Raw genomic sequence first — 23,499 nt, forward strand, 5'->3', positions numbered from 1 at the left:
TGATGGCTATCCTTTTAAATGCTTTTCCTGTTGTTTTTCTCAATGAACCAAACACTGGTGCAGTTGTATCCCTAGACCATCTCTCTTTTTCTATTTGGATTGATCTAACTTAAGTTTTTCTTTCAGTTTTGAAGGCAGATTAAATTCATGTGACTCGGTTGTCAGAAATTTAATGAAATCTTTGTTTATAGGAGTAGTATATAAGCCCCAACATATCTGGCTGTAATTAGAGTCTAATCAGTGTATCTGTGACTCACTTTTCAAAAGAGGATAGTTCCTAATTTACCTGATCATTGTGAAAATAGTGTACAGTAGTATTTACACTTAGTACATAGCCTGACACCAGTAGGTGTTCAATAAAGGGGAATTATTATGTATTTAAAGAAGTGAAAGAATGTCTTCTGAAAGAAGAAATACATGTCTGTGTAATGAAGAACTAGAATTAATTGGTAGACTGAAAGGCAGAATTCAGCTCAGTGTAAGGAATGACTCTCTACCATAGCTGTCAAAATGGAACATTGTAAGGTAGTATGTTCCCTGTCACACTGGAACTATTCAGGCAGAGGCTAGATAGGCTTCTGTCTGAGAAATTGTAGAAGGAATTTCTTACATTAGGTGGGAGGTGGGACTTGTTTATCTGTAAGCTCTGTTTCTCCTCTAGAATTCTGTACTTTTGGGCATAATTCAAGCTTCCTTGCTTACCGATTTTAGCCAAATATAGTCTAAATATCCCTAGGATTCATGACTTCAAGATGAGCAGTATCTTGTACCTCCTGTATTATACGAGAAAAGTTAGTTTATCCATTGATTGGCTTGTATTCTGGTCATTTTCCAAAAAAGGATTTTGGAAGCATGAAATAATAGCAAATTCAGTAAGACCAAATCTACTGACCACAAAAGATAAGAATCAGTAAGTCAAAAAGCGAAAGAAAAAGAGAACAATTATCTGTAAGTTTAGCTGAGGAAAGCTTTAAAAGTTGAACACAATACTTAGCTCTGAGTTTTCTGGTAACCAAGGCAAGTAAGGAAGACTGATAATTTGCATAGATCTCATCACCTATCGAGAATTCATGAGGAGGCTGCCACCTTCCTTAATAAAGTGGAGCCCCAAACGCCAAGATTGTAATACAGGGAGAATCTCCAAGTGGTAAGGGTTTATTGTTGGATCTGGCAGTAATCTGATTCTTGTTCTGAGGCTTCCCCCTTTAACACGTATTGAGGGTTCACTTTAGTGCTGCTGCCTCCATCTTCTCCAGTTTAAGTCTCTGATCCAAGTATGAACACATTAGTCTTTCTCTAATGCCAGTGGAACAGCTGATGTAAGACTAGGACATTTAAATCAAACTTTGCTAAAAGCTAGAGGATAATGAATAGAGAGCAACATGAAACTATTCAGTCTGGCTTACAAAGACATTTTTCTCATGCCCGTATCTTTTGGTGTGTCTCCATTTGATACACTTCATCTGAGTACTGCCACCAAAGGCAGAGCCAGACATTTACCTTCAAACAGGTGCAAGTCAGTAAGATCCAGAGTGTCTTTGCTTGGGTTTCTTGTTTGAAGAACTGCTTCATTTCTGAGTAATGGATGTTGGGAATGATTACTTTAGGAGAGACCACACTTAGATTCTGAGAGTGTGGCCCTACTGTACTGGTGTCACAGTAATCCCAGTATTCATGGAAAAGATAGGCAAGTACATTAGCATGAGGGCATTCTTTGGTTAGAAGCGTTCTGATTTCATTGGGAAAAACAAGCTTCTCTCTGTTCTTGAGCAAAAGCTTTTATAGAAGTCTTTGTACAGGGGCCATTGAAAAATAAAGTGAACAATTCAGGTTTATCACTCTCATGATTTGTAAGGATTCACTTTTCCTTTTTTCTGCAGTTGCTGTGCTACTTCAGGTCTGTTCCAGTGTTTCCTTGTTCTCACCACCAAGACTGAACCTCCTTATTTTTGTTCATTTGCTTCAGGAAAACCGTTCCATCTAGATTTCCTAGGTGTAAACCTCACTGATTACATAATAGTGTATATTTATAGTTCTAGGACACCTTGTTCAGGCATCCTGTTACATTTCTACATTATGAGATCCTTAAATATGCATTGAATTACAAATAGGTCCCCAGGGAAAAGGCAAAAACAAATGGCTTTTTCTGCAAGAAACTAGGACTAATATAGATATTTAGGAGCACTGAATATGGAGGATAGAGTTAAACTTGAAGAGACACACAGAGATAGAAAAGCAGCAACTGCCCTTTCATTTGTGTGCATGTACACGATATATGTATGGGTTTTTTATTTTTTGCTTGATGTATTCATTTCCAAATCAAACTATAATGTGCTCTAATTGGGTCTCTTTGTTCAGCACATGGTTGTTGATTTGAGTACTTTCTCCAATTGAAAACCTGACATTTTAATTTTGTTATTCAATGTGCAATAGATTTAAATAAAAACATGCAAGATTGTGTATTGTAGATTTCCTTCAACAATAATTATATATAATTATTTTATCAAAATAAACAAGTTAAAGTAGTTTTAGTTGTTTTGTCTCATTTTACACTTAGGAAAAAAATTACAAACCAGGGGCCAGAGTCTGGTCATGTTTGTCAATGAGGAAAGACAATTTCTGATTGCCAGTGCCACCAAAGCATTGGCAGATTAACACAGCATTGTAGATTACTTTCCTAGGAAGAGATGCTCCTTTTTTCTCCCTTTCCATTATTTTGCTTTCCTTCTTTCCATGGTGCATTTTCCTTTTGTTTTCTTCCTTCTTATTTCGATGCATGTATAAACTTGAGCCTTTCTGCTCTCACATTCTCTTTCTCCCCATGATCATAATTGTTTCTTCACTTTATTCTTAAAAAAAAAAAAAATAAGGCCACGTAAGTATTTTATCTAGATTTCATCTATCATTTAAGTTTTGTCAGATCCAGCCTGCTCTTGCCTTACCATGGGAGAAGGGAAAGGAGGGAGGAGTTTTAAGGGATTTTAGGCATCAGGCAGAAGTCTTAAGGGAAACTCTGCAAGGACCAACAGGCTCAGAATTAGCTGTGCACTGCAAACAGATGGTGTGTCCCTGAGGAGATAGTGTAGTTGCCCTAAGCAATTGGGTGCTTCCATCTGATTTAGCTTAGTCTCTGTAACTGGGAAAAAGGAAAATCTCGTGGAAGAAATGAGTATAATCACCTGTGAACCATTCTAAACTATTATCTAGAGCCTAGTGATTATTGACTTGTATATAGATTTCATAATTCTGCAAGATAGTCTTCTGTGTTGTATCATCAGTTATCCAAGGGATAAATAACATCAAGACCCTTATGCCTCTGAGCCTGATAGATCCTTTTAGTAACCAACCCACCACTTTCTTCAGTAGCCAAGATGCTACTGTATCAGTGCTACCAGCAATTGGAAACCCATATTCCTAATGCCAAGTCTCGGCATGTAGATTTTGAGGTCTGAAAACTTTATTAGCTTTCTTACGGTACATCTCAAGCCTAAGTTTTCATATACACATAGTTTAGTCTCAGAGGGCAAATGTTTCCCTGAAAGGAGTTCAGTCAACACTAGATGCTTATATCTTTAGGCTCCAAGGGAGTCCAAAATTTAATGATTAAAAATATAAAAATGCAAATATAGAAATTATACAAAAGCTCCTTCATTTTGGCAGGCTGTTCTCTCCTTGCTTGGTTTAATTCAGCTGTGTTCTTCTAGGAGACTGCAACCACAATTTAACTGCTTTGCTTTGGTATTTTGTTTGACAAGGGAGATGAACATTTCAGATGAGACGGAGTCTCACTGTGTCACCCAGGCTGGAGTGCAGTGGCGCGATCTTGGCTCACTGCAACCTCTGCCTCCTGGGTTCAAGAGATTCTCCTGTCTCAGCTTCCCGTGTAGCTGGGATTACAGGCATCCGCTACCACACCTGGCAATTTTTTTTTTTGTACTTTTAGTAGAGACGGGGTTTCACCGTGTTGGCCAGGCTGGTCTCGAATTCCTGACCTCAGGTGATCCACCTGCCTCGGCCTCCCAAAGTACTGGGATTACAGCATGAGCCACCGTGCCCGGCCTTCAATTTTTTTCTTTAAGGGTAAGTGCTTTTTGAATCCTGTTTGCTTACTTTTTCTGACCCAAATGTTTTAAAAATGTTTTCCTGTGTTTTCATTTAAAAGATTGGTTTTACCTTTCACATTGAGATGTATAGTCCATCTGGAGTTGCTTATTTATTATGGTATGAGATTTTTATTATTTTTAAAATATGGATATCTAGTTGACTGGGAACCATTTATTGGTAAAACCTTTTTTCCCCCAGTGTACAATAAGATCACCTTCATCATAAATCAAGAGGTTGTATATGTGAGGGTCTGTTTCTCTGTAATCTCTTGTTTTGTTTGCCCATTTGTCCTTGTGCCATTACCATACTGTCTTAATTATTATGATGTTAGGAGTCCTGATATCTAGTAGTGTAAGTCTTCCAAAGATTACTTTGGTTATTCTTGCGATGTTGTTTTTCCATATAAATTTCAGAATCAACTTGTCAGTTCCCACTGCATAAAAAAACCCTGTGGGGATTCTGATTTGATTTGATTGAATCTACAGATCACTTTATGGAGTATTGACCTCTTTACAGTATTGAATCTTCCAGTTAGGAATTTGTCACTTTTCTCCATTTATAAATACATTTTAAAATTTTATTTTATCTCCTTTGGAATTTCTATCAATGAGTAATATTTTTTAAGCTTTCTCTGCAGAGGTCTTACCTGTCTTTTGTTAGGTTTATTCCTAGTTTTTAGATTTTTAAAAAATGTTTTCTATTTATTGCTGGTTTAAGAATGATTTTTTAATGTAATTTTTTTTTGGAATAGTGAATAACCTTGTATTAGTGACCTTGCTAGATTTACTAATTAATTCTAATAGTTGATCTGTAGGTCACTTTTGGATTTTCCATGTACATAGTTGTCCTCTGCAAGTAATGATAGTTCTGTGTCTTTCCAGTCTATCTTCCTTTTGTTTATTTCTGACTTACTACACTCAGACCTCTAATACAATGTTGAGAAGTAGTGATGGATATCCCTTTCTTACTTGTGATTTCAAGGGAAAATGACAGTCATGCAACATTAAATGTAATGCCTGCTTTTATGCCTTTTATTTAATCTGATTATTTCAGAATCTTTTTAAAATTCTGCAGTCTACTGAGATTTTTAAAAATCATGAAGAGCTGTTGAATTTTATCAGTTTGCTAAGATTTTTAAAAATCATGAATAGCTGTTGAATTTTATCAGTTTTTTGGTTTTGTTTACATCATCTAAACTGCCAAACTCCCTTACTATTTTCTTTTTTTCTTTTTTTTTTTTTTTTTTTTGAGACAGGATCTCACTCTGTTGCCCAGGCTGGAGTGCTATGGCCTGATCATGGCTCACTGCAGCCTCAAACTCCTGGGGCTCAAGTGATCCTTCTGCCCCAGCCTCACAAGTAGCTGGGACTACAGGTGCGTGCCACCACGCCTGGCTCAAACTTTTATTTTGGCATCTTTTGTACAATGTTTTTGTATATCCTCTACCTAAAATGACTTTCCTTTCTTCACTAGCTTTCTTTAAGTCTTAGTTTAGGTGTCATATTTCAGAGAAATCTCCCTTTTCTGTCCCCTGATCTGTGCACTTTGCATCATCATTTATCAGTGGCGTGTTCTCTGCATTGTGAACTTGAGGGCAGGAATCTCATCCTAATTATCTCTATCCTCCTAAAGGTTTTTTCTTTCTTCCTACACAGGTTACATTGACTGTTGTGTTCTGAGAAAAGGTGTTCAGGCCTTGCTTTCTGCTTCTAAAATTACTAACTGCCCAGGACCATCAGTTCATTTCTTCAACTGTGGCTCCAACAAATCTTTCGCTGTTTGCTGGCCCAGGTATTGCTCTCCTCTGCCCCGAGTCAATGGCAGCTGGGAGTGGTTACCACTTCCTTCTCTTACCACAGTTCCTTCTCTACCACAGTTCTGTTTTGTATGTCATTCCCCTAGCCCAGGATGATCAGTCACTTTCATTTACATTCATTATTACGCCTTGTAATCTGTGCAGCCAAGCCAGTCTCTCCTACAGCCACTCGTGCTTTCCAAAGGGAAAGGTTGAAATTTTTCATTTTGTCCTACATGAGGGGTTGTGGGGAGTAGGGGTGGAAATCACTGTAGATTATCAAGTAATCCTTTTTTTCTTTGTGTACTTTTGGAATAAATCTAGATTATGTTGATGTAACTGTTAGGACATTTCTGTTTCTTCATCTCTAAAGGAGCTGGGATCTGATATTTCTGTTCACATTCCTTCCAGCATGAACGTTTTATGGCTAATTAGATATTAACTTATTTATTAGGGATATTACATATACACACTGGATGTGTCCCTACACTGTTAATTTGGGTTGGAACTGAAAATATACTTTCTGTGTGTGCCTAATGCTACTATAGTGAAGTTCTTGAGCCAGGTCTGTTCAGTCATATTGTTGAAAAACTGCATGAATATTTATGAAGGAGAAAGAGATGATAGGTACCATGAACATTAACTGTTTTATGTGCATATGGTTTATATTGTGTTCTATGTCAGTATTGCCTACCAGAGCTGTCTCAACATTAGCTCTGATTCTCTGTCTAGCATCTAGACCAGAGACTGGCACGTGATAGGAGCTCTAAAGAAATACTTGTTGAAAAAGTGCATAAACTAATTTTTGAACATTTTATTATGTGCTGGGCACTGTGCTAAGTATTCTATGTATGCTATTTCATTAACCCTCAAACCTTCTGAGATTGGTACTGTTTGTTAGTATGTTATAAATTTAGGAAGTAAGCTGAAGAAATTTAGGTTCAAATAAGTTACGTGACTTCCTCAGGATTACTCAGTGCCTAACTGGCAAAGATAGGATTTTAACTTAAGTCTGTCTCTGAGTTCCATCAACTTAACTACCGTATCCTTATAATACCTACCCACTAGTCAAATTAAAATCTAATAAGAAACTGTAAAAGCTTACTTAGATTGAGAGGAAATGAGAAATTCGGTTATTGTTTTAGCACTCACCATTAGACATAGAAGTTTCTCCATTTCTTTTCAGGGCCTGTGGTAAGGCAAAGTGCACACATCTGCTCTGTATATTAAAATATCCCCTCAACTCATTGAAGTGGAACAAAAACAAGGTCACTTGACAGGACTATAATTGTAATCACACTATACAGCTTTACTTCCTGCCCTTTAGTAGTAGGACCATTTCCTTGTCCTTAAGCATGCTTCTAAAATACCAGTTTTAATGGCTATATAGTCTTTCATTTATGATTGTATAAGGATTCATTCTGTCATTGTCTTGTCATTCACATAGGTTATTTTCAATCATAAAAAACTGTAATGAACATCTGCAAGTTTAGATTTTTGCTCTCACCTATTGTTTCCTCAGACAACTCTAAGTAGTAGAATTAATGGATTAAAAGATACTCTTTAAAGGCTCTGACTCTTAAAATGTGTTGTTAAACTCCTCAGGTCTGCTAACCAGATCTTTATGCTGTACTTGTGTGATTTATTTCGAATCTAAGGGAGCTTTTCCTTTTAGTGCTGAATCATACTGAAATCCTTGTTTAACCTGAGTTAAAGTATAGTTGCAAGGGAGCTATCAAGACAAATAATTACAGTGATGGTGAAATGAATACAAGTCAAACATCCCAATCTGAAATTCAAAACGTTTTGAGCACACCAACATGATGCCACAAGTGGAAAACTGTGCACATAAGTACTTAACACGAACTTTGTTTCATGCTGAAAATTATTTCAAATATTATATTAAATTACCTTCGGGCTATCTATATAAAGCATATATGAAACGTGAATGAATTTTATATTTAGACTTGGGTCCCATTCCCAAGATGTCTCATTATGTATATGCAAATATTCCAAAATCTGAAAAAAATCCCAAATCCAAAACACTTTGGGTCCTGAGCATTTTGCATGAGGTATACTCAACTTGTAATATTTTCTATGTATAGCCAAGTTTGCACATACATAGGTTACAACAACCCATCGTGTCTTAACCTTTCAGTCTGGAGGCCGGAGTTTTCTTTTTACTTTGATTGTAAATTGTATTCAGATTTTAGAAATGTAAAGCTTAGAGAAATGTGCATCTCAAAATTAAGAAAGCTATGCCCACTGTTAAAGATTGGGGCATGGAAACAAAGTTGGACAGTGTAGTAGAAAGGTCCTAAACAGGGGATTTGGTTCTTATTTTTGCTATCAAGCAGAAGAGTCAAAACTGTAGGAGTCTAAACCAAATCAGGTCCACCTGGGAGTCTTTAAAGTTTAGGGTTACTTAGCATGGGGATAGTGGTATAGCAAATAGTTGTATAGATTTTACTCATGGGCTGGTGATAATATAGTGAGGATTCACATCCACCTGTAATCTGGGTAGAATATTTATGTGAATCATTTTGGTTTTTTGGTTTTCTTTTTAAAATTTTTTTAATCGTTTTGGTTTTCTTAAGTTTTGGTTTCTTCATTAATAAAATGACAGAACTGAATTGCCTAGATGATATTCAGAGTTTCATGTGGTTCTGTTAGTCTGGGATTCTACAGTGGAATTTTGTCACCGCTTTTGGGAAGAAGTTTACCTTTGGTGGCCTACGAATAAAAACCACGTTGGCACAATGCCATTTATCATATGGGATAATTCTGTGTGTTTATATAATCATTTATGTTAGTTTCCAAATGTGTTAATAATGTACAGTATCTCATTTGATTAGCTCAGTCTGATGATGAAATAGGTCAGAGAGATATTATGTTTATTTTCCTGATGAAATAAAACATGGTGGTTAGCATCTTGAACAATTTAAATTTGATCATCTTACTTGGTATGCCAGCCACTAAGGATGAAATCCTGCCACTGAGAAAGAAAACCCAGTCAGGAAAGCGTTCTCACCCTTATCTATCTAACAAATTGTACATATTCTCCAAGTTCTGACTTGAATGCTGGTGAAGCTTTTCTTGATAATCTCTTCTACCGCAGCAGAGTAGAAACACTTTGATCATTCTCCTCAGGACTCAGGATTTTAATTATCTGTTTAATGCCTTTCCCTTCCACCCTAGTGAACTACTCAAGTTCAAATACCTTGTCTTACTCATTTCTGCACCTCATAGCCCACACTGTACCTGGCATATAGAGATGCTTAGTGAATAATTGCAGAATTAAATGAAAGAGTCAAGGTGATGTGTTGCGGAGTGAGGAGAACTTGGGCTTTGGGCTGGTGGAAGGAGGTGTCATCGTATACATTTTTTAGATTGAAATTTTGCCATGTATATGTGTTTAAAAATTTAAAATCTAGTTGAATAAAAGGCGGGGGCGGGGGGGGCGGTAACCAGGGGCCAAATCTATCTATTAATAAAGTAAATTTGAATTTTTTTTTAAATGGCAATTAAAACTCATGTTCATGGAAAAAATTAAGTTCCTGTTTTAGTTTTTCCCTAAATGATCCTGCCGTATCACATAACAGCAGTCTTGTAGTCAATCAAGACTGGCTTCAAGTGGTGAAATGGAATTTTTTAATTCCCTGGAGAGAGAAATCTTTACCTAGTTAAGCTTTGTGTTATCTTCATGTTTTTATTTGTCTAGTGACTTCTTATTGAAAGAGTAGTTAGGAAAAACCCTTTAGCACTGACTTTTTCAAATTTACCGTAATGTAATGACCTCTTTGAAAGGAGAAGTACAGAGTGTATTTTTCATAATGTTACTTAAATTCTGTAGACATGAAACTAGATATAAAACCCTTATGTTCTTGGCTCATACACCACTATAAACCAAATCTGCAAATTAAATACAAAGACAACTACAAAAAAAACAAAATTCAAATGAATACAATTATTCCATGTGACAGATGATGTTTAGGTTTTGCAGTAGAAAAAAATAGCTTTAGGTCTAATTCCATTTTAAATCTGTTTCTGTATTTTAACTTCAGTGATAATAAAAGCTGTGAGTAGTGCCTCTTCTCATCAGTAATGTTATGCAGGAGGGTATTAATGACTTCAAGGCCTTGTTGGTAAGTTCAGGATGAGACATCATACCTAACCAAAACACTTGACAGCAAGCATTCCTCAAATACAGGTTTATAAGTTTTACTGAGATATCATCCATTTTGTTCATTGGAAGATAAGGTTAATATTTTGACATTATCGAAATCTTCATTAAATGATTTTCTAAACCAGTTATTGCTGGAAATGAGAATGGAAAAACATTGCATACCTACAATTATATTTACTGCTAACAAATGTTTGCAAATTGTACTACACATGTAGGACCCATATAACACTTGCATATAATAAAGTACATATATGGTATTGGCTGTTAGGCTATTGGCTTTTGAATATGCATGCCATGCCTGTATTGCCATATGCTCGATTCAAATTCCCTTTATTTTTTACTCTTTCTTTTACAATGACCATGAAACTTATGCTGTGTGTAGTGTGCCACAAGGACATTTGGCCTGAAGAGGATCTTCACACAACTGAAGAAGCAGCAGTGAAAGCCTAGTGCCAGTGTTGAGACAGTGGCTACTCATGATCTTGAATGTTTATCCTTGTTTTTAGATATCTTTGAAATGAAAATATGTTCTCAAACCTTGTACCCAATTTATACAACCTTTTTTCTCCCAGCATATTTGGGAAACATTGTTTAGCAAATATTTTTCTGATCACTATCTAAGGAGCCAGGATTCAGAGATGTGAAAAACAAAACAAGCTTGGCCCTTCCTAAGGCAATGAAAGACCCTTTAACAGCAAGCTATAAATGGATTGATTTGCGCTGTTCTAAAGGTATGCAAAGAGCACTATGGAACATATTGAAAGGAGCTACGAATTACTGTGAAGGTAAGGGTGAGGTTTAGAGCACATAATGGCAAAGATCCTGTTGAAATAGGGTCTTAAAGGATGAGTCAGATAAGAAGATAGGTTTAAACTAGACAGAGAGGTGGTATGTGTAAAGACCAAGGTCATGAAAGACATGATTATTATAAAGGTGAGAGGTGTGTGGCCCTAGATAGCATTTGCCATGTGAGAAGTAAATTGGAACCCCAAACTAAAAGTCTTGTTAGACTAGGTGTTTAGCCCTTATCTCATCAGCATAGGGGAGCCATGGTGATCTGAGAACTAGGAGAGTATTCAGGGCAATATTTTTTATGTATAGCAGTTACCACATTGTATTACAGTGTTCTCCTTCACTTGTCATTGGAGCTCTTCAAGTGCTGTGACTATTAGTTATTGATCTTTGTGTACTAAGCTTTTGGTAGAGTAACTGATAAAAGTAATGCTTAGAAAACATGGGTTGAATGACTAATCATGAGTAAAGAGGATTTAGGAGAGAATTATGACAATCTGCTATGGTGGTAGTTTTAATGCTTTGTGGGTCACAGACTCCTTTGTGAGTGACTTTGAAAACTTTTCCTTGAAAATATAAATACATATAACATTTGGCTTATAGTTTTATGGGATTCATGTACCTCTGAAGCCAGTGCATGAATTCCTGGTTCAGAATTCCTCCTTAGGAAATTATACCCAGACAGCCATCACCATCACACCTTGTCATGAATAATTTACTGTCTCTTTTAGCAGTCTTTATTATGATTGTGTCTCTTTCTTGTAATTTCCTTGAGTTTCTTTCATACTTAGGAAGCAAATAGCTGACCTGTCTATGAATAAAGAAAGCATTTTTAATAATGATTAAGGTAAAACTTTACTGGTCTGTAAAGATAATAGACAAGTATGTGAATTAAGCCAGCAACCAAGAAGCAGCTGCTTGAGGAGAACCTGACATTCGTGAATTTGAGTTGAGCAAGTGAGTTGGGAGTCTGCAGGGCCACCCTCAGACTTGGTTTGCTAGAAGGACTCACAGGACTCAGAAAAGCTATTACAGTCATGGTTATAGTGTATTACAGCAAAACCATACAGTTAACATCAGCAAAAGGAAAAGGCACCCGGGGTGAAGTCTAGGAGAAATCAGACACAAGTTTCCAGGTGTCCCATTCCAGTGGCATAGCATAGATGGCCTTAATTCTCTCAACAACAATGTGTGACAACATGCACGAAGTTGTCAACCAGGGAAGTTCACTTGAGCCTTGGTGTCCAGGGTTTTTATTGATGGTCAGTCACTTAGGCTTGCAGCACCTGCATGACAGGCATCAGCCCCTCAGACTTCTACCTGGCCCCCCAGCAGTAATAGGTGTTCACTGTAAATCACATTGTTAGAATAAGCTGTCTGACAAAATTGGTACCATGGGACCCAAGGCCTCAGGCATACAGAAATATTCTTATCAGGGAGAATATTCCAAAGGTTCAGAGCTCATCTACCAGGAGCTAGCCAAGGCCAGTTTTGAAGACAAGTCTTTCTTGGGAATATGCAGGGTTTGAGCAACTCAGTCCTGCTGAGTTAACCCTTTCTTGTACAGCAAGTTAGCTGTTCAGGGAGTTAGCTCTGTCTATCCTGCCCCTGTCTGCCTAGCCACTCCTTTTCTAGATAGAGTAGACCTCGCTGCTCTCGTCATAGATGGCCATTCCATGTACCTAGACTCCTTTTTATTCCCTTGCCAACAAGTAATTGGAATGTTTGGATTTAAGAACGTGCCTGTGCTTTGCAATTTCATGCGACCATGGTGAAATTATGCACACATTCTATCATTGTGATTCAACAAGTATTTTTTGAATGCTGCTGTGCATGAGGCATGGTGTTAGATGGCAGACTGACAGAAATGACTAATACGGGTATCTGGCCTCAAGGAGTTTACAGTTTCATAGGAGAAAGAAAAACAAAACTAGCAATTCTGGTAAGCAATGTGTGTTTTGGAGCGCACTTCATCAGAGAGCATGGTTGAAGGTGTATCTGTGTGTATGAGAAGGTGTTGGTAATAATTAGAAGGCTTCCCTAAGGAGGTCACTCCTGGGGTTGAGCCATAAAGATCAAGTAGATACAAGTGGGCATGAAGCTAGTGTTTTGCCGCCAGTCATTTCTGTAATTAGGTTGCTTCTGTGGTTGGAGCATGTATGTATTGTTACGGGTGTAGTCTGCTTGGCTTCCCTAAGAGAATGCCCCAGTCCTGGCCAGAATATACCTGTCTTTTTTAGGGTTTGCACCAAGGGGAATAGAGAGTGTCTGGCTCAGTACAAATCTGTTTCCGTTACTCCATTATCCAGAAAACCACTGAAATGGCATTAGCCTACAGTTAATGGGTGGTGGTGTTTCCACACATTGCTTCTCAAAGGAGGAGTATGTGAATGTTTAGTTTGGGGCTGGTAAAAAAAAAAAAAAAGTATAACCATTACAAATTTAAATGTACTTTGTTTCTAATGGGAAGGCAAATGCTTGCCTTGCTTTGATGAAATTGAGCATAACAAAATTTTTCTATACTTGGAAGCAAAAAACTTCAGGAAAAAACCTGGGTCCAAGTGTTACTACATTTCCTTGGGCTTCTATGTGTATGTGGTTCTCAATATAATTTGAAACTTCTAAGAGCAACAAATAGTTGTTTTTTGAACAGTGCATAGAAATTGTGTGATAATAGGATCAAGAATGTATTATTAGAGTGAATATTGGATAATTTCAAACTGTTAACCTTGAGATTTTTTTCTAATTGAATCTTTCTCTTTTTCCAGCGTTACAGTGTTTCTGCCACCTCTGTACAAAAGACAATTTTACTTGTGTGACAGATGGGCTCTGCTTTGTCTCTGTCACAGAGACCACAGACAAAGTTATACACAACAGCATGTGTATAGCTGAAATTGACTTAATTCCTCGAGATAGGCCGTTTGTATGTGCGCCCTCTTCAAAAACTGGGTCTGTGACTACAACATATTGCTGCAATCAGGACCATTGCAATAAAATAGAACTTCCAACTACTGGTAAGTTGTATAAAATTTTTTTCCTAGATACTACAAGACAAACTCTTCATACTCTGTGATTTTAGGACTGGAAGGGATCATAGAAATTGTCTAATCCAACTCATTCCATTTAGAGGCAAGAAGTGACTTGTCCATTGTTATAGACTTATAAGAGTAGCCAAGATCCTGCCTCCTGGGTATGTGTTGTTTAAGAAGGTGGTTCCAGGGTGGACTTCCTCTGAGGTCTGTTATACCTAAAAGGATAGATAAAAGCAAACTCTGACAAAGCCCACAACAACATCTTCAGATTGTCTCTACTTTGTTCTCAGAGTGAATTTCTTCTTCCTTATATAATGCTCCTATCTTTTAAAGCAATCACAGTCTTTTAATGAGTGGGGATTCAGAGCAACACTAAACAGTCTAGATGTTTTCATTTTGTAATTTCAGCTTGTTTTATGATCTTTTGCATAAATTAATTATATATGATTTCTAGAGTTTTGGTCCTTCACCTGTAGTTTACATTTAAAATTTCCTGGGGCTGGGTGCGGTGGCTCATGCCTGTAATCCCAGCACCTTGGAAGGCCTGAGGTGGGCAGATCACTTGAGGCCAGAAGTTCGAGACCAGCCTGGCCAACATGGCAAAACCCTATCTCTACTAAAATAACAAAAATTAGCTGGGCATGGTGGCACATGCTTGTAATCCCAGCTACTTGGGTGGCTGAGGCACAAGAATCTTTGAACCTGGGAGGCAGAGGTTGCAGTGAGCCGAGATTGTGCCACTGCACTCCAGCCTGGGTGACAGAGTGAGGCTCTGTCTCAAAAAAAAGATAATAAATAAATAAATAAAATTTCCTGGCAGAACCAGCAGTGTGAAGGCTTCATAAACTTTTTAATTTTAAGATTCCGGTTTAATATGGAAGTCTGAGCACATGTATTTAACTCTTACCTCTTTCCCCAGATCCCAAAGGAATATAAAAATGAGGGCAACCTGTATTAATGCTAGTGGGATTAATGGTAGAATGCCACCCACATGCCAGCACTTGTGAGGAACTTCTGCAATTTACAGTACAGATGACACCAGACTAGTAAAGAATTGACTAGCCATATAAGAAAGGTTAGTCATAGAAAAGTCCAACCAGTAACTTAGACAAGGGATTGGGGGTGAGGTTAGGGTACAGGGGCAAACTCTCAGTTCCCTTTTAGGAAGCACCTGGCTTCAGTGCTCAGAGGAGCAGACACAGTTGCTCACTTTCCACTCAAGTTGGTCCAGGCATTGTGCTAATTAAAGGAGGAAGCACTGCTGTAGCGCAGAAGGAAAAGGCCAGTCCTCCCCCTGTTCAGCATGATAATGCAGCTCCCCCGTGGTAAGGGTTGGTCGGACTGCAATATCTTTGTGACTTTGATGAAAGCATCTGCAGTTATAATGTGGCAAAGAAAAGGATAATTCCAGAATTTCCCATTTCCTTCATCCGAGCTTGAAATATCTGAATAAATATTTACAAAACCTTGTGAAGAAGTCACCTCATTTCTCATGTTTCTAATGAACATATATAAGCTTCTCATTTCCAGCTCTAGGATAAGCAAACAGCAAAAAATTACTAATGAAAAGTTAGGAATTCAAAAGAAGTAGTCTGAATTAGATAGACTAGATGTCATCCTATGAAATAGGTTTACCACATGATAGGGAAGAACTTTCAAACAGTCCAGGGTCTATTTTCAGTTATTCACTATGAAATGAGAACATTTCACAGTTGTTAAAGGTTGCTTTCAGAAGAAAAGCCCAACTGATGAATGTTTTTAAAAATGCACTATTGAGAGCGAACAACAGACTGGATGCCATAATTTTATAGTCAAGTTTGGGACAAGCTTAAGAAACTGTGTTACAATTCAGAGAAAAGACAGTTGGTGAGCATATTAAGAGATATAGGGAACAGATTTAGATGATCCAATATGCTTATTATCAGAATTCCAGAAAAAGGCATGAGACCAGAAAGAAGACAGAATACTAGGCAAAATTTAATGAAAAAATATTAATCCAAACACACATAATAAAAAATATCAATTTCAAGAATAAAAGAATTATATAAGCATTTAACACACATAAACATTGGTTACCTATAAAAGGTAAAAAAAAAAAAAAAAGGTTCAGATTTTCTGCTTAAATATCAAAGGGCAAATGGAACATTTTTGCAGTCACCTAAAATTCTTGAAATAGGCCAAGATTTTTCATATGCAAAGGCAACAGCCTTCTTGCCACAACTAAGTTCAGTGTACAAGGACGCATGGACTCTGCTGAAAGAAATTACTAGAAATAGGATTCTGTATGATAAGAGATTAATCCACTGAAGATCTTAAGAATGGGAAAGATGTGATATGAAAGAAATGGTGGTAAGCAGTAAACCAGTAAGACTCAGGATGAATGTCAAAATAATTGTAATTTTCTGAAACAACCAGAAAATCTTAATTATTAATAGAAGTTACAAGAAAATGATCCGGACTTAAAAGTCCAGGAGGTTAAGATAGTATAAAAAGTATATATATGCAAACTCTCTTAAAAAAAAAAAAAAAAGCAAAAGATATGTTCTGCCTTTAAAAAATTGGTGGAGCTATTGGCCAGGCACGGCTCATGCCTGTAATCCCAGCACTTTGGGAAGCCAAGGTGGGTGGATCACTTGAGGTCAGGAGTTCGAGACCAGCCTGAGCAGCATGGTGAAACCCCGTCTCTACTGAGATACAAAAATTAGCCAGATGTGGTGGCATATGTTTGTAATCCCAGCTACTTGGGAGGCTCAGGCAGGAGAATCACTTGAACCCGGGAGGCGGAGGTTGCAGTGAGCCAACTCCAGCCTGGGCAACAAGAGTGAAAATCCGTCTCAAAAAAAAAAAAAAAAAAAAAAAGTTGGTAGAGAGATATATATACTGAAATGTGAGTTGTTTGGAAGTGATGAAGATGTATGTGTGTTTTTTTTTTTCGTTTGTTTTGATATTTTGTTATTGTTTCTTGTTGTTTTTCTTGCTATGAACATGTAGTGGCCTTGGAACAAGAAGACAAGCCAAACATACTTTAAAAAAATATATGATTTTTAAGGAGACATTAATGGGTATTGTTACAGGTTATTGGTATTAGTGACCTGATGTGATAACTGGGGAAGTCCTATGATATTGGCGGCAGCTGGCCTTGTAATGATGGCTGAAGAATACAGAAGGAGTAAGTGGGTGCTGACAGAGCTGGTGTGCATAAAAGGAGGCCTAGTGGGAGAAGACTGAATGATTCACTTGTTCTGGGTTTGAGCCCTATAAACTGCTGTAATGAGGCTCTTTGGCTAAGTGGTGGCAGTGGCCAGCTGCAGGAATTGTGTAGGATTAGGAAAATGGGGGTTGCCACCTACAGTGTTTTTGTTGTTGTTGATGTTTATTTCACTCAAGGCCCTTTTTCAGTAAAGTCATCACCTGGCCTTGGTCCCGTGGAACTGGCAGCTGTCATTGCTGGACCAGTGTGCTTCGTCTGCATCTCACTCATGTTGATGGTCTATATCTGCCACAACCGCACTGTCATTCACCATCGAGTGCCAAATGAAGAGGACCCTTCATTAGATCGCCCTTTTATTTCAGAGGGTACTACGTTGAAAGACTTAATTTATGATATGACAACGTCAGGTTCTGGCTCAGGTAATGTAATTGTTTCTCCTTTTTCCTAAGACGTCTTTTTAAAATTAAGCGATACTTATTTTATTAGTTTGCTAATAAGCCAACTTGCTAGAATGTGAGATAGTATAAATAATATTGCAGGTTTGAACCTAATAAAAATCTTTAAGCTTGATGTATATATGACTGTGGCTGGTTTAAAATAGATTAGAACTTACTAATTTAACTGTTACAAAGCAAGTCAGTAAGTCAGCTCCGTGGTGGTATAAATTTCAAAGCGTTCTCACTTGTATAATCTAATTTGCTTTTCATCACTGTGAGGTAGAAAGGATAAGAACAATTATTCTCATATAGATGAAGCTGAAGGTCAAAGATGTTCTTTTTTTTTTTTTTTTTTTTTTTGAGACGGAGTCTTGCTCTGTCGCCCAGGCTGGAGTGCAGTGGCGCGATCTCGGCTCACTGCAACCTCCGCCTCCCGGGTTCACGCCATTCTCCTGCCTCAGCCTCTCCGAGTAGCTGGGACTACAGGCGCCCGCCACCACGCCCGGCTAATTTTTTGTATTTTTTTTTGGTAGAGACGGGGTTTCACCGTGGTCTCGATCTCCTGACCTCGTGATCCGCCCGCCTCGGCCTCCCAAAGTGCTGGGATTACAAGCGTGAGCCACCGCGCCCGGCCAAAGATGTTCAAATGATCTGCAGCTAACCCATTCTATTCAGGATTGTTTAGCAGCTTGATGTTTAAATTTGAAAACAGGCATGACAGAAATGTATTCAGAATTGTGAAGGTTATTTGCTTTTTAAACATTATATGAAATTGTCTTTCGTACAGGCCTGGTTTTTTAAAATTAAACTAATGAACTCTTATGTCATTTTCTCACTTGAGAAAAATGTCTAACCACCTTCTTATTTAATGCGGTTTTGGCCCCTAATGAGGTTTTCTTTTCTCAGTTCTATTTGTTGATATTTGTGGCATCAGAAGTAGATGAGCTAATTGTCAGAGTCATCCCAAGGTGGATTTTGGCATAGCAGTGCTTCATGTTTAAACTGAAAGGGGGTTATCTTTTACTTTTTCTTGCATGTGATTTGGAAAAATATTAAGAGAGGAACACTCCTATCCCCTGTGTTTTTAGAATTTGACAGTTGGCTAAGAATAAATAGATCTAGGTTTCAGGGCAAGCTTTGTCATTGATTGGCTGTATAACCTTGGTTACAACATGTTTCCTCTTTGGGCTTCTGTTTCCTCATCAAAAATATGGAACCCATACTGTTGATAAAAAACACTTCAAGTGGTTTGTTAAGACTTTTAAATGAGATGTACTATCCTTTGAAAAGTATGAGTCATCTTCAAATAAGGACTAAATTCATGAATAAAGTGAAAATTTGGAAAGCGTATATAATGAAAATTTCACTAATTTTGGTGAAACCCCATCTCTATTAAAAATACAAAAAAGTTAGCCAGGCATAGTGGCATGCGCCTGTAGTCCCAGCTACTTGGGAGGCCGAGACAGAATCGCCTGAACCTGGGAGGTGGAGTTTGCAGTTAGCTGAGATCGCACCACTGCACTCCAGCCTGGTCAATAGAGTGAGACTCCATCTCAAAAAAAAAAAAAAAAAAAATTCACTAATTTTATAATTGAGTGATATTAAAGGAATATTAAAGCAGAAGTTGTGACTGGGTAAGAATATAATTCTGAAGCATAAAATCACATCTAATGTTGCAGAAAGCTCATATAATGACAAATGTCTATTTATTTTAAGGAAATGAATATATATTGGTGTGTGTATATCCATTCATTTAAGAATGAAGAAACTGATTTTATTACCTGAATTATTCTTCTATAGAATTTGGCCATCTGTATTCAGTAAGAGAGCTCTCTCCTTGACTACTAGGACACACACAGGCTCGCACTGGAGCTCAGGTCCCAGAAGGCAAGCTTAGGGATTCCTGAAACAGTTGTGCAAGGAAGACATGAGGGTTTGGACTTAGATGAAGCAGTCTCGGTACTGAAGGTGTGATAGTCTTTGGGCAGGAGTGGTGGACAGAGGTTATTTTAGAGCTTTCCTGGGACTTCCTATTTATTCTCAGTTCAGATCTTCAAAAAGATTTTGCTCATTCTAGAAGTCATCCTGCTCAAAACTGTGATAATCAAGGACCAGAGTCAAAGAAAATCAGGATGGCTACAGATATTTGGAATTAATCCCTTAGACCCGTTCTCTTGTTTCTAAACTTATACTCCAGAAAGACACAGCGCTCATGCCACTTGCCACAGTGGAATAAGCCCACCTAACTGATTAAAGGAATTGGTGTGTGGGTGGCAGTTGATTACTGAATAAGCGTATCTTCGTTAACCTTTTAGATATAAACATGAAAAACAATGGAATAATTCTGTTTTCATTATATATATATATATATATATATTTCTAAATCTATGAGGGACCATAGCTCTCTGTTCTCTGAAAGCTTCTCTCCCTCCTTTTATGCCTTACCCCGCAAAAACTTGTCTGCATTGCTTGCTAGCTCTGTGGCTTTGGGCAGTTAACCAATGTCTCATGCTTGAGTTATTTCATCTTTAAAATGAAAGTGATGGACTCTGTGCACATCATTGGATTGTTGTGAGTTCAAGCAAGACAAAATGTTTGCATGAAAGCGCTTGGTAAATTGTAAAGTTATGTCCAAATGACAAGTGTTACTCTTATTGAAAACATACTTGGAGGAAAAATCTAACATACGGTATCAGTTGACCGCATTGTACAAAACTTAGTTTAAGGCCTCCTTTGCCTGTCATAGTTCATTGTGTACTGAATTCCCTCCAAACCTATCCAGGCAGAAGCCATCTTCTGGTGAATAATAGCAGAAAATGCCATCTGTTTCCCTTCTATTCATTATAAATCCTTAATGCCACCTTAGGCATGAGACTAGTGCCTGTGAATAAGTAAATATGTGTTTATAATACTCTGTTTTTAGTTCTTTCATTAATTGAGGAAAAGGTATAAGCATTTCACATTCTGAATTCATATGTTTATTACTTAGTACCATGACCATAATTAAGGAAAGGCCCTATCTCTACCTCTAAAGACTGTGCTTTTAACTTGGGAACTTCAGAGAATACAATGAAGAGCTGGGTTCTGGCAGCTGTACGCCAAGTGTGTGAGTGTGCACATGTGCATATGTGCCAGCTTTTGAAAGTGAGTCTTCTAGGCCAGTGTTTGTTAGGGCTTGTGCAGCTTATGAGCTCTTGTAATATATGCATGTTGTTCAGGTCTTATTTCCTGTTCACTGCATGTGAGGCTGTGGAGTCCCTGTTTCCCTTTTGAAGTTTTCTCTCAAACAGTTCTAAAGGTATAGAAGAGTAAAGCAGAGAATATAGAGATCTAAATTAGGCCTATTCAGTTTTATCTTTAGAAGAAAATCGTTACTTTTTTTTTGTTTTTTTTTTTGGAGACGGAGTTTCACTCTGTTGCCCAGGCTGGAGTGCAGTGGCGGATCTCAGCTCTCTGCAGCCTTCACCTGCTGAGTTCAAGCAATTCTCCTGCCTCAGCCTCCTGAGTAGCTGGGATTACAGGTGTGCACCACCATGCCCAGCTAATTTTTGTATATTTAGTAGAGACCAGGTTTCACCATGTTGGCCAGGCTGGTCTTGAACTCCTGATCTCTAGTGATCCAATCACCTCGGCCTCCCAAAGTGCTGAGATTAGAGGTGTGAGTCACTGTGCCTGGCCAATTGTTAACTTTTTAAAAATGCTGAACTATTCATGTGAAGTAACCCAATATAGATAATACAATGGATCAAGATTTGCTTTTTAATTTTAATTGACATCTAGAATCCAGTGATAAAGGGGAAGACAAAAACTTTCCTCGTCCTGTTGGCCTTTCTTGACCATACCATTTACACAAGTCCTGAACCTGTCAGGTGTTTTCAGAATTTGTGTTTGTGATTCCTTTTTCTTTTTTATTACTTGTCTTTGCAATTTCCAGATTAGTCTCCTGAAATTAACTCTTAAGTGTACTTTTAAGTCTGTGGTGTGGCCCTCTGCAAGGCTTTCATAAAATGTAATAAATTAGTATCTACACTAAACAACATAATTAGAATTGATTATTCATAGTGCGAAAGAGCTCTATGATTTAAATAAGGATTTCTGACAGATCTGTTTCTAACTAGCAGCCTCCTTATAAACACAAACAGTTATTTATAGTTAGACTGCTAACTACTTTACAGGAGGTGGGGAGGGTAGAGCAAGAGGAAGAAAGGACCTGTTTGAGAAACTTAAGAAGAGCTTCTGATCGCTTTAAAGATTCAACGTTTGGATTTATAAGCATTTCACATCAGGGAACCAAAGAGAGCAGATAATTTCATTTACTGTCATTGGGTTAATTTGATCTAGTAAGCAGCTTTGAGTATAGATTATAAATGACACCGATTTATGTGTACATAGATTGTATAAATAAGATACTAGTGAGGAACATGATGTACACTGGCATTTTCTTTGTTAGTGTCAATGTAATTTAAAATGACACTTCCCGGATGGGGGATAGGATATTAAGTGATTGCCTCACATATAGTGCCACTTAAATGTTGCAGGTAAGTTAGTCAACCTTTTTAAATGAAGTAAATGGCAATACTTAAAAATACATATTTTGGAGAAAGCCAGGCTCCATTAGTGGAAAAACAGTGCTCCATTACCAAGGTAAGTTACTTAGCTTTGTTCTTCAAGATACTGGTGTTGCCTGTGTGGCCAGTTGTTAGCAAGTAAATAGCTTTCCTTGAAATAGTTTCTGTGGTGATTTTTACTGATTTATTAAAAAGCCAGAATGTACTTCTGTGTTTCTGCGTTCACATCCTTTTTTCCTCCCATCAGTGAAACTGTTACGAGATTCATCTTTCTAAAATAAGATTTTAAAATTATCTTGCTTCCAGCCATGGCCCTTTTTCTCAGAAATCTTCAAAGGTTCCTCTTTTACCTAAAGCTCTCATTGGTTATTTTGAGCTTGGTATTCAGTACTCTTTATCTTCTGGTGACAGCTTACTTTCTCTTTCACTGCTTTGCCACATATATCCTCTCTCTGATTGCCCAAGCTGCTTGCCTAAAAATGTGTCATTCATTTCCCTCTACCTTTGCCTGCACATTCTTCCTGCCTAACCACCGTACTTAAGGGATAGTCAAAATTCAACTTACTTTTACAAAGCCTACCTTGACCCTCTAGCAGGAGTTTTTGGATTCTTTTATTATATTTATTATCTTATTTTCCTTTTTTAATTAGTTATTTTATTGCAAATATAATACATATCTCCTCGGTGAGATAAATTCCTAAAGGGATAGCTTAAAGTGTCAGTTTTCTGGGTCACTCATTAGTGCCTATCATGATGTTTGAAACATGTAATATTGTTGATTGTGTTGAGTACTATTTATTTTTACCTTTAGGTTTACCATTGCTTGTTCAGAGAACAATTGCGAGAACTATTGTGTTACAAGAAAGCATTGGCAAAGGTCGATTTGGAGAAGTTTGGAGAGGAAAGTGGCGGGGAGAAGAAGTTGCTGTTAAGATATTCTCCTCTAGAGAAGAACGTTCGTGGTTCCGTGAGGCAGAGATTTATCAAACTGTAATGTTACGTCATGAAAACATCCTGGGATTTATAGCAGCAGACAATAAAGGTCTGTAACATTTTCTTTTCCTTATGTTGTATGTAACAAGATCTCTTTAAGTCTTTACAGATATGGTGACTAACCATCATCAAAGTAGATGAGACATAGATGTCTGTCATGTAGATTAGACCCATTAAGTCAAATACAATATATCAGTAACTTTTAGAACTAGGAACTTCTTAAAGATTTTCTTGACTCTTGATAGCATTCCTAAAATCTCTTATTGTTTTATAAAATATAAAAGAACTATTTTAAAAAGCCATGTACTTTGTTGGTTTAGTTTAGGGCAGTTAGTTATTGAGAGTACTCATGATATGGAAAAGATATATAAACTTGCTCAA

General features: G+C 37.5%; 1 protein-coding gene across 2 annotated transcripts in view; it reads left to right on the forward strand.

Annotated features, from left to right (window-relative positions):
- TGFBR1 (transforming growth factor beta receptor 1) overlaps window positions 1-23,499 on the forward strand; it is a 46,956-nt gene that overhangs the window by 8,214 nt on the left and 15,243 nt on the right. The window contains exons 1-4 of one of the 2 annotated variants that reach the window (XM_058445156.1): window positions 5,817-5,895; window positions 13,646-13,891; window positions 17,309-17,539; window positions 22,937-23,167. In XM_058445156.1, coding sequence (XP_058301139.1) covers window positions 13,756-13,891; window positions 17,309-17,539; window positions 22,937-23,167 — 598 coding nt within the window. In that variant the 5' untranslated portion in view covers window positions 5,817-5,895; window positions 13,646-13,755. Of the gene's footprint in view, window positions 1-5,816; window positions 5,896-13,645; window positions 13,892-17,308; window positions 17,540-22,936; window positions 23,168-23,499 lie in introns of those variants that run through there. The other variant, XM_032164668.2, reaches the window with a different exon arrangement.

The sequence above is a fragment of the Hylobates moloch genome, unplaced genomic scaffold (assembly GCF_009828535.3).
Source record: "Hylobates moloch isolate HMO894 unplaced genomic scaffold, HMol_V3 SCAFFOLD_10, whole genome shotgun sequence".
Taxonomy (NCBI): domain Eukaryota; kingdom Metazoa; phylum Chordata; class Mammalia; order Primates; family Hylobatidae; genus Hylobates; species Hylobates moloch.